A 12379-nucleotide genomic window follows, 5' to 3' on the forward strand; every position below is an offset into this window, starting at 1 on the left:
CTAGTGTGGGTTGCTCTAAATAACAGATCGTTTGGACAGGCTCTCTATACATTCTGTGCCAATTTTGTATACTCGTACTGAAGTGTAACGCAGCGTACTACGTAGGCGAACAATGCGCGAACGCGAAGCGATGCGGCGCGGGGTGAATCAATCCTTTGATACCTATAGAAGTGTCCTACGTGGGCGATCTCGTTGCGGACGCGAGCGCCTTGGGCCCGCCGCGCCGCGCCGCGCCGCGAGTTGTTCGCTTATGTAACACGCAGCGTAAGAGGCAAGGGGGTGCGGTCGGTTACTATACTTCACTATTCTTTAATAATACTGTATCTTTAACTAACGTAAAACATATCGGGTAGCGTACGCGAGCTTTTACAATTTTAACACAACTGTTTCTAAAACAAATTTTAACCTTTTCGACGCCGTGTCAGACACAAAACGCTGTCACTCGGACGCCACGTCACCGAAGTGTCAAAATTGATATTGAACTTTATGCATATGCACGTAGATCTATGTTGCTCTGTGGTCTGTGACCGATCCGTCTTTAGCGTTGGACCTGCGGTGCGGATATATCGGTCATTGGCATTGAAAAGGTTAAATTTTACATTTTTCTTGTATGTAGATGCTAAAATAAGGATACATACCAGCGATTTCCTATCTCTGTCGCGCGCACATAATTACATAGCCGACCCGCTCGCAATGGCGTCGACCGTCGGCATCATTCGCGAGACAGCAATATAATTACGCGCGTGCGATAGAGATAGGAAACGGCAGGTCGATGTACGAATTTCTTCATGCTTTGTATCCTTTTAGTGTTAAAAATGTTCCCGGGATTTTAAAATGTATACACAACATTTGATTGAACAAAGCTAGCGTACGAATTTTTATATCATTCTGTTTGAGACAACGCAACTAAGAAGATTGACTTAATTACTAGAGATGCACCGGATAATCGGTTACTATCCGGTATCCGGCCTTTATTTAAATATCCGGCCGGATACCGTATAGTAACTTTGCTCGATTTCGGAATAAGCAAATTGAATCTAAGAAATGAGTCCGCGCGAACGTTCACTACGAAACAGGTCAAAACCTGCACAATGGTCACCTGAAATACTGAAATATAGGTATAGTTCCGCCGGCCGGTTACCGAATATTCGGCCAATGATCAGGCCGGTATCCGGCCAAACAACTATCCGTTGCATCACTATTAATTACTGTATTTGCACCACTTTGCACCGCACCAAATTTATACCAGGGAACAACTTAGGAAAAAATGTTTTTCCCTTTATAAGGCATAAGAGTGTCAGAAATTATATGAAATTGAACCCTAACACCTTGAAACAAAGTTCTAAATCATGTGGGAAATAGGTAAACCCCACATCAACTTTACAGGCCATCTTTGATTTATGCGATTTCGGCTAAGGGGTGGAAAAACACCCCATAATCTATTTTATGACGCTAAATTGGAAAGTATTTTTTTTTTAGTTGCTCCCATTTTGGCGAATATTTTAATTGGTGCGGTAACAATAGGATAACAGATGTTACTAGAAATATGTTAAAAAACATTTCCACTATGTCAAATACATTTCAGAAATTTTGATTATGTATTTACAAGTTTAGCTTATGACCACTATTTGTGTAATTTAAAAAAAAGCGAAATTTAACTCAAATATACATATTTATATGTAATTTCAGTAATTAATTATTTAATTTAAAAGCAGTGGCCACAACAATACAAAATGGTGGACTTAAACTATTAGAAAAATCACAAAACATCTTTAAGATCTACTACTTAATTAATCTAAAGAAGAGATGCTTTCCATGTAGATTTTCGTACATTGACCCTGTTGCTATCTCTATTGCACTCGCATAATTATATTGGTGTCAAGCTCGCACAGTGACATTTACAACTGGCATCTTGAGCGGGACAGCAATATAGTTATGCGCGCGCAATAGAGATAGCAACAGGCGGGTCAGTGTACGAAAATCTATGTGGAAAGCGTCTTCGCTTTATATGCATATATATTTACTCTTAGTGCAACTTTTAGAAATATTGTGTGAATATTTTTATCTTGTTTAAAATTTTATAACTATAATCATTTTCGTAAAATTCTTTCAAATCACACGACGCAGTGAAAAAAAAAATGGAAGCCATATTTTCGCCAAAAAACTTATTTTTAATTTTTTCATCGTTATAATTTAAGTTTAATGATTAAATAAGTGGAAAAATCACTGGGTTTTAAATAAAGAACTGCGCTTTCATTCGTACCTCTTAGCCTCTAGGAGACCTCTTAAGTCTAGACTATGTACACATTAATACCTAGGACTCAGGACAAGGCCCGGACACGAGGGAAAATGCACCTTACTGCAAGGACTTTAGGTATATTGTCATTGATTACTGCTATGGTTACTCTAGGCTAAGTTATACGTTTAAACAGTTTAAAGGCAATGTTTGAATATTTTAATAATATAGGCCAAAGGACGAGAGAGATGACGGCACCCGGAGGATGCGCGTTTTCCCAGAGATAAGACCTAGCTAGATCGATTTTTCGACCCCGAATTCTATAAGCTAGCAAATTTCATCGAAATCGTTAGAGCCGTTTCCGAGATCCCCGAATATATATAAACAAGAATCGCTCCTTTAAAGGTATTACATAGATACAATTCCAATGCCCAAAAGATTTTCTCATAGCGGTATTATTTAAATAAATTATTTAAAATGTCCAAACATTGACTTTAACACACATTTCGAGCTACAAGAAAGTAACCAACAGAGTAACAGATATCGATTCTACTTCGATGTTGAAACAGTTTGAAAGTTCCCGGTAAAGGTACACATTTACCCTTCAGTTTAAAATATATTATTAAAATCAGTCAATAAAAGTCTAACACACAAATTATTTAAGGCCCTGCGTATAAGGTGATATACATTAATGATCAAAATTAGTTTTTTTTTAGGAATACAGTTGTTGTCAACCCTTTCCTTAAAGTGCGACCACCGGGTATAAGAGTGTCGTACGTTGACCTTTTGCTACAATTTCGTGTCGCAATGCAGATGGTGCCAGCATAGCTTGCCCTGTCAATCCCTAGAATAGTGCATGGTATAATAATATACTCCGCCTGGTACTCTCTTCCCGTCTTTTCTAGGTCATCTGACTGACACAAGCCTACGTCATCATGCGACAGCGCTATATGATAATTTGCTTTAGCGCTATATACAGCGGCCATGTTATTGTGACGTAGGCCTGTGTCACTCTGGGAAGAGAAGACCATGTTTTATTAGACTATGGAATAGTGTCAATTCTTTTTTTATAGAATTTTGTGACTTGGATGCCAGCCCTTTAAGCCAAATCTCATAGAAAAAGGGGCAAGCTATGATGGCGCCATCTATGCAAATCGTTGACAGTTAACAACCCCATTTCGTTGTGACATATTACGTACATGATGTTTTTTTTACCAGCCATACTCTGCGTAGTGACTTTATATATCCCATAGAAAACAACTGCGTTTATATAACTCCGTTACCACCGGCATGCATAATTTGAGACAATTCAGCACCTTATTTTACAAGTTAAAAAGCGCCGTTTAACTCCGGCTTGCCCAAAGGGTATTTAAATTTGCTTTTCACTTTCGCTATTTGTTATTTAAGCATCCTTTCCTTAAACAACAACGTTACATTGGCGCCCAACATTTGGCAGATAACAAAAGGTCAATGCACTAAACTCTCCACGTCCGGTGGCCGTAGTTTACTTGTACATACCTTTGTACGAAGGGCTTGAAACTCAGCACCCCCACTACACTATTAGTCCGGCGCACGATTCACTATCTCCTGTTTAACCTCCTTCTCCTTATGTTTATCTTTCTTCTCGTCTCTCCTATGCTCCTTCTCTTTCCTGCGCTCCTTAGACTTGTCCCGACGCTCGGACTTGTGATGGCTCGACTTGTGTCGACTTGACGACGAGTGCCTCCTATGATGGTCGTGTTTGTGTTCTTTATGCTTCTCATCCTTTCTGTGTTTGTCGTCTGACCGCTCTACTTTAGCGGTTCCATCTGTCCGTTCCATTCTGTAAGATAATAGTACATTATTGTCGAGGCTCGGAAGTAGCTACCTGCAGGCTGAGGATTCGTTTTAAACGGACGACCTTGGGAGTCCGTTTAATTGAATCCGAAGCCAGCAAATAGCCTTCCAGCCGAGTCATATATAGTGCTTTTCTCAAAAATGGTGCAAGAAATATAAATATCATAGAAATATTTTACAAGAGCAACGTTCTTACATATATATAGATGGTTAAGCAAATCTTGTCAGTAGAAAAAGGCGCGAAATTCAAATTTTCTATGAGACACTATCCCTTCGCGCCTACATTTTTCAAATTTGCCGCCTTTTTCTACTGACAAGATCTGCTTGACCAAGTATATTTTGACAGAAAAAAGCCCTTGTCACCTTTTTATTTTTTTTAATAAAAAAATAGAAGTTTATTTTTCTGCCAAAAATACGCCAACCTATTTGAGACATCTAAATAGTCGCGGTACTAATCATCTGTTTGGCTGTTTAATGGGCCTGTGCCTTCATTTGATATGGTCATTTCAACTTTTAAAAAGTTTGGAACTCGACATATAATGGAATTTCTATGCAACATTGCAGTCCCAAAATCGAGACTGCAATGTTTTTAACTTTTTAATTTTTGACTGACCATAAACTACGCGCTTCGCGACCTATTTTTTAGACGGCAAAGTCGACTTTGCCGTCCATTTTTGACTTTTTTACTGTCATCTCATCTTTTTTACTGTGACTTGTTTATTGTTCAAGTAGGCATATTGCAATGCGCTTATGGACGTCAAATAAAGCTACGCTGGCTCTAACGCTATCTCTGCCGGAGAAGATTTAATTATCTCCTCAATAGGAGTATTAATGCAATGTTCTGCCACCAAAGTGCAGCTCTAGTGCACATCCCAAACCATAGACTAACCAAAGAGAATAAAGTCTATAGAGACGGATTGTCAAAGTAAATTATGTAGCCACTGTAAATTAACTGCCATCTTTCGACAGAAGATAAAACTGTTAGAACGCCATTTGACTTTGATCCTTATTCTTTCACTGATATGTGTTAACTTATTAAATATTGATATTCACGCCATCTACTTGACTATAGGCCAAATGTATGGTTCCATGTTTTCGAGCGATGGCGCCACAACCTTCAGCCTATGCTCGAGTAGATGGCGTGAATATTAATATTTAAAAAAGTTAACACATATCAGTTAAAGAATAAGGATGAAAGTCAAATGGCGTTCAAACAGTGTTAATCTTCTGTCGAAAGATGGCAGTAAATGAACTGTAGCTACATAATTTACCATGACAGTAACTCTCTACTTCAAATCCTTTTTGGAGTAACTTATAACACTTTAACAGTTTTGTACACATATTTAATTACCGCAATATAATTTTATTGTTTGTAAGTTTGTCCGTGACCACAGCTGAAACGCCGGAATTTAATGTAAAAACAATGAAATTATATCGCAGTAGACCCGTTTGTGTAATTAAATATGCAAAGAGTAACTTGTACCACAGAATAAATAATAGTACTAGGTACAGAAGACTCAATTTAACTCTCTAACAAAACGCGCCTGTCACGATCACCACAGATATGGCCGCTAGGTGGCGACAGCACCACGCGCGGCTTAAGGCAAACACCAAAATTGGGGTCGAACGGATGTACTTTTAGCTACTTGTAGCAAAGCGACGAAATCGCGGAGTGAGCCACGCCTGCTTGTACATACTACGCCTTACACAGTTTTTTCTTACAAAGTTCACAGTTCACAGATAATTTGTTGCGAATAAATATGAAATTGATGCATTAAGGCGGTTTCTTTACAAGGACCTACCGCGAAACGCAATAATTTAAATTTCCTTATATGCTTCTCTATCGTTCGTATATGCAAGAGCGATAGAGAAGCAGATAACGAAATTCAGATTTTTTATTTCGCAATAGACCCTCTGAATGTGTTAGTGGATCCCCCTACGTAGTTTTGCGCAATATTTCCTATTGTAGGGACCGACAAGAAACTCAGCGGGACAGATCTTTTCATAACAGTACATCTTACAGTTAACATGCATTAATAAAAAAAACGTAATTTACCTGTCTCTCTCTTTCTCTCTAGATTCTTTTTTCTCCTTCTTCTCTTCTGTTTTTTCGGTCTTGGTTTGAGTTTCTGTGCTTTTTCTGTTCTCCGCAATCTTCAAAGCGGGTTGTTCCTGGAATTTGGCGCTGAGCGCTCGCATTTCGATGACACCCACTATGTGTTTAGTTGTTGACGATTTCTTGGGTTCTAAAAGGAAAAATACTAATGATTTTTCATCAAATAAGGTGTTTTCCTAGTGTAGTGGCAAAAGCCGGGACAAAGATGATGATGACATTACGATATCTTATAGCAAGGCATCTTAAGATACCTTAAGATGTTATCGCTCGGTATATTACCATATATTTTGGTATATTTCGTCTTTCTCACTATGTAGTGCTAGAGAGAGAGAGCGATATTTGTCTTGGTATCGTTGTGTGGTGCTTAGCTATACTTTAAGATATATTTGACTATCTTACGGTAAGTATATTAATATGACGGGGAGCAGATAAAATTAAAGATACTCCATGAACGGCACAGCTAAAACGATAGAATTCATAAAATATTAATTATAGGAATGTAGCGAGGTTGACTGCGACACTATTTCAATTCAAATCTGACTGACGATTCCACTCAGGATAAAGATAAAGATAAAAAATAGTTTATTCAAGTAGGCATATTACAATGCGCTTATGAACGTCAAATAAACCTTTACCGGCTCCAACCGTACACCGCTGCCCCGAGAAGATTTAAATTATCCTCTTATTTCGGGCTGTCCTCAGAATCAGCCAGGAACCAATCCATTAAAGAAGCTGTTCGGGTCATTCAAATAAGTCACTGTATCGCAGTCAAACACACTCAAGCATAGAGTATTTCTAATACTTGACATTCCATCAAACGCAGCCCTGTATGACATTCATTATAGATAGACGGTCTGCGACAAATATATAGGTATTATCGGTCCGTCTGTAACGGGCTGTAGGATGATAAGATGTGTTACCAGTGTGCACGGGCGGCGCCTCGGCCGCGCGGCGCTCGTCGGCGGGCGAGGAGGCCTCGGAGGCGGGGTAGTACTGCTTCAGCCGCAGGTGCCACGCTGCGACATACGTCGTTATTCATTAAACTTAGACGACATTTTTTAAGTTAAACCTTAAGCCTTTTTCACTTGAGACGCTCGAGGCGAGTATCTCCCCCTTTTGAATAGAGCCAATTTTGCCCATTGATTCCAAAGAATACAAAAATAAAAATACAATATTATTTATTACAAGAAATACACGTGAAATATGATACAAGGGAGTGTATAGATTTTTTACCCAGAATCGTTAAATCCGCGTAGTAAATTATCCATTCGCATTTTTTCCCATCCGAATTTCTACCCATACCCTTTTATGCCATTCGCTTATATTTCTATTATCAAATATGACCTATGTAAACACATTTATCACAACATTTTTATTTGTTAAGTTAAAATTTTCTCATGATTAATACTTTCCAAGTCATTTTATTTGCATTCTTTTTATTTCTTAGGCGATAATATTACCACCCGACACGGTACCCGGGACCCGGGTATGTCCTTAAACTACGTCCAAGGCCACCGGTGGACGGGCAGCAGCGTCCCTCAAATTCGGTGTACTCCACTGCGATCGCCAACCCGCCTGCCAAGCGTGGCGATTATGGCATTCACCCCCCGTATAAGGGGGAGGCATATGTTTAGCAGTGAACGTCTTATGGCTGAGATGATGATGATGAATATTACCATGGTCCCACCGCACTGTTTCTTTTCAAAAAACATTTAGCTCACAACTTAGCTTAAATTAAATATTTATCTTTCAATATCGCCGCTTTAAAGCTTATCCTACCTGCTAACGTAAACTCAAAATGTGTATCAAATACACGAAGTACTCTATAGTTCGTTTTTTTAGCATTTTCTAATGCTACTCCACAGAAGCAAGTTTTTATCAGGCTCTTTAATTGTTAATAATGATTGAATTATCTAATGTAGCATGTTCAATACTTATAATTTACTTCAAATTATTACCGCTAAAAGTGCCTGATTTGGAACCACAAGCTTACTTCTGCAAAGTTATTTCTAATGCTAAAAAAAACGGACTATAGAGGATAAAATGCACCTTTTCAAACTGATTTTAAAGAGTATTTACACTCACCAACAGAAGTAACGGCTGAGACGGTCCGGAACTGATGTATAATATTCCGTGGCAGAAAGTAAATGTCATCGTCACAGAGCGGCAGGCGAGAGTAGCGGACACCCTCTCGCCGAAGTTGGTTAAGCTTAGCTTCTTCTAGCCTGTAAATAAACAATAAATCGTCAGGGATCATATTTTAGTGATTTCACTGTACAATTGCACACAGCTGCAAAAGTGCATAATAAATAAATATTGGGGACATCTTACACAGATCGACCTAGTCCCAAACTAAGCATAGCTTGTACTAAGGACTGTATCGTTTATTATAAATACAACTTTACTTAGCCGTTTTTTCTGGTATTATGTTTTTATTAAAAAATTACACATATAGTTTAATTAGTGCTTTAATAATAAGTAACATTTCGTCCTGGGAGATCACGTAAAGCATATGGTTTGGACAATATTTACCCAATCCTCCCGAGTAACTACAACGATTTCGGACAAATACTACAAGAAAATTTACGGTTTGCGAACAAGATAAGTATTACACAAAAAAAAATCGTACTATGTAAACAGCAATTACATATGATTCGTAAAGCGAAACATCTGGGCATAGTCTAATCATTTCTTTTAGTTGGAAAAAAAGTTTTGGATCTGTGCTTGGTGGCCTTTTTGAAAATATGGCATGTTACTTACGACAACCCCGACTTTGGTATACAATATAACCATCATGGAGCGTTTCTATCGACCTGTTCTAGCCATGGTTCAACGCCATGAATGTCCGTTAGGCTTTGGATTTCGGTAGATTCTTTTAGCTGTTTCCGTCATTTCCCTGGCGTCAGAAATTGACGGGAATCCAAAATGTTGCATAAAAAGTCGTTTTCATGTAAAGATAAAATACACCACATTTATTCTGTGGATGTTCAATTGAGCAATCATGAAAAGGACACTTAGATGGCATATTTTGGCAGCATATTAACCTTTTGTTTCTTTAAATCGTACTAAGGAATCGGTGAAATAGTCTCAAATTAAGCTCGATAGGCTTGTCCGAATTACATTTGCTAGAAGGTATTAAAATCATCATAAAGTCCCTAAAATAAAATAAATGTAAAACATTCTTATATCAGATATGTCTTAAAAATACCCCCAGATTATACCTTAAGAACATAGTAATACAAAATAATACACACGTCAACAGTTAGACCAGGTTTTATCTGTATTTATAATAAACGATACAGTCCTTATGGGTACTAGTCGACGATATAAACATACTTATATAGATAAATACATACTTATATACATAGAAAACAACCATGACTCGAAGAAAAAATATCTGTGTTCATCGCACAAATAATAAACGCCCATACCGGGATTAGAACCCGGGACCATCACAGACAGCGCCACTCACTATTCAACCACCCCTTTTTACAGATACAATAGAACAGCTGGGAAATAAGTACCCGGCCAAACGGGCATTGCTCCGCGATCTGGGGCTATATGTATTTACAGATTTTTGCTTTTTGCATACTTCCTCAAGTGGATTGGTCCATATTTTGAAAGTCATAAAAATGTTAAAGAGTTGAGTAATATAAAGGTTAGAATAAATTTAAAAGCGGAAACATTACTGTTTTGGGTGAGACTTGTACTCACGGCCTCTGGATCGATACTCCAGCGCTCTGCCCTCTGAGCCACCAAGACATCATCCAAGCCAGCAAATATTCCCACCATATGCATCTTTTTCCACTTTTAAATTTATTCTAAGCTAATAGCATCGTTCGCAGACGTTTCTCCTTGTTAAAATTTAAATTAAGAATATAAAAGTTTATAAATAATGGTCGTGGTGAGTACATAACACAGTACTCACCACGTGACGCACTGCGAGATGGGCGGCTCGTACAAGTCCAGTTGCAGCAGTTGCACGAGCTTGTTGAAGTCTGCCGCGTGGAACGCGACCACGTCCTTGGTGATGCGGCCGCGGTCTCGTCGCCGCCGCAGCTAATGGCTTTGTTAGATGACACAGGACTCACCACGTGACACACTGCGAGATGGGCGGCTCGTACAAGTCCAGTTGCAGCAGTTGCACGAGCTTGTTGAAGTCTGCCGCGTGGAACGCGACCACGTCCTTGGTGATGCGGCCGCGGTCTCGTCGCCGCCGCAGCTAATGGCTTTGTTAGATGACACAGGACTCACCACGTGACACACTGCGAGATGGGCGGCTCGTACAAGTCCAGTTGCAGCAGTTGCACGAGCTTGTTGAAGTCTGCCGCGTGCCGCGTGGAACGCGACCACGTCCTTGGTGATGCGGCCGCGGTATCGTCGCCGCCGCAGCTGATGGCTTTGTTAGATGACACAGGACTCACCACGTGACGCACTGCGAGATGGGCGGCTCGTACAAGTCCAGTTGCAGCAGTTGCACGAGCTTGTTGAAGTCTGCCGCGTGGAACGCGACCACGTCCTTGGTGATGCGGCCGCGGTCTCGTCGCCGCCGCAGCTGATGGCTTTGTTAGATGACACAGGACTCACCACGTGACGCACTGCGAGATGGGCGGCTCGTACAAGTCCAGTTGCAGCAGTTGAACGAGCTTGTTGAAGTCTGCCGCGTGGAACGCGACCACGTCCTTGGTGATGCGGCCGCGGTATCGTCGCCGCCGCAGCTGATGGCTTTGTTAGATGACACAGGACTCACCACGTGACGCACTGCGAGATGGGCGGCTCGTACAAGTCCAGTTGCAGCAGTTGCACGAGCTTGTTGAAGTCTGCCGCGTGGAACGCGACCACGTCCTTGGTGATGCGGCCGCGGTATCGTCGCCGCCGCAGCTGATGGCTTTGTTAGATGACACAGGACTCACCACGTGACGCACTGCGAGATGGGCGGCTCGTACAAGTCCAGTTGCAGCAGTTGAACGAGCTTGTTGAAGTCGGCCGCGTGGAACGCGACCACGTCCTTGGTGATGCGGCCGCGGTATCGTCGCCGCCGCAGCTGATGGCTTTGTTAGATGACACAGGACTCACCACGTGACGCACTGCGAGATGGGCGGCTCGTACAAGTCCAGTTGCAGCAGTTGAACGAGCTTGTTGAAGTCGGCCGCGTGGAACGCGACCACGTCCTTGGTGATGCGGCCGCGCCCCTCGTCGCCGCCGCAGTTGATGGCTTTTAACACCCCTGTTTAATAAATACGTATGATAAGTTGTTAGTTTCAAATTAAAGAATATGAAAGCTTGGTTCCCTTGATCTCCTTGAGAGTCGAGGTAGATTGTTCGGTAATCATAAAAAAATAATTACCGTAAAACCTCCCAACTATACTCCAAAGCTCCCAATTATGGTCCAAAATTAACTGTTTTTTTTTTCGGTCTGGTGTGACTTTTATTGTATATTTTCTAGTTCTAAGGCAAGGTAGGTAAGTTTATTAATGGAAGAAAAAACTCGGAGTAAACCAAAAGGATTGAGGAGGTATTTAGTAAGTAAGTTAGTTGTTTCTAATTTATATCCATAATTTTGACAGTTCAGTTTGTTAGAAAGGCGAGGGTCCAGCGGCGCGTTTCAGCGGAGCGTAGAGCGTCTAGGAGATTTAGTCAGCGTGCATTGAAAGTGATTGGAAAAACCAGACTGTCCCATAACGCTCCACGGTGAGGGACTATACATTCCCCTACAAGTGTGATACAGTGGTAGCTAAAATTGAATAGTTTGGCTACCGCACTGTATTAAATCTATTTGTCAACTTTTAATGTGTTGCATGCTTGTTGTTTTGTATATCTGTGTGTAAATCACATGAAATAAATAATTTAAAATTAGAATTAAGGGTGTTAGCATTTGTTTAAATTGGACGCCGCGCCGGCCGCTCGGTTCATTACGTCCACTCATTACTGCAATACTGGCAATCGAACAGGAACTCTCGCGCCTCGCTGTAGCGCGGCAGGTACTGCAGGTTGCGGAGCTCGTTGATGCCCGTCCTGTATCAGTGGGCCCCTAGAGAGAGTGACTGACCGACGGCGGCGGTGGTGATGCGGTCGAGGCCGTGGCCGACGTGGTCGGCGTGCGCGCGCGTGCGGTCCTCGAACAGGAACTCTCGCGCCTCGCTGTAGCGCGGCAGGTACTGCAGGTTGCGGAGCTCGTTGATGCCCGTCCT

The 12379-nt window shown here is 41.1% G+C and overlaps 1 protein-coding gene across 1 annotated transcript in view; it reads right to left on the reverse strand.

Annotated features, from left to right (window-relative positions):
• The window catches only part of LOC134675470 (lysine-specific demethylase RSBN1L), a 31973-nt gene continuing 19594 nt past the window's right edge, over positions 1-12379 (reverse strand). The window contains exons 9-14 of the mRNA XM_063533740.1: positions 11265-11415; positions 8274-8413; positions 7082-7204; positions 6129-6318; positions 260-4058; positions 1-77 (exon numbers count right to left, since the gene is read on the reverse strand). Of these exons, the coding sequence (XP_063389810.1) occupies positions 3797-4058; positions 6129-6318; positions 7082-7204; positions 8274-8413; positions 11265-11415 (866 nt within the window). The 3' untranslated portion in view covers positions 1-77; positions 260-3796. The remainder of the gene's footprint in view (positions 78-259; positions 4059-6128; positions 6319-7081; positions 7205-8273; positions 8414-11264; positions 11416-12379) is intronic.

The sequence above is a fragment of the Cydia fagiglandana genome, chromosome 22 (assembly GCF_963556715.1).
Source record: "Cydia fagiglandana chromosome 22, ilCydFagi1.1, whole genome shotgun sequence".
Lineage (NCBI taxonomy): Eukaryota > Metazoa > Arthropoda > Insecta > Lepidoptera > Tortricidae > Cydia > Cydia fagiglandana.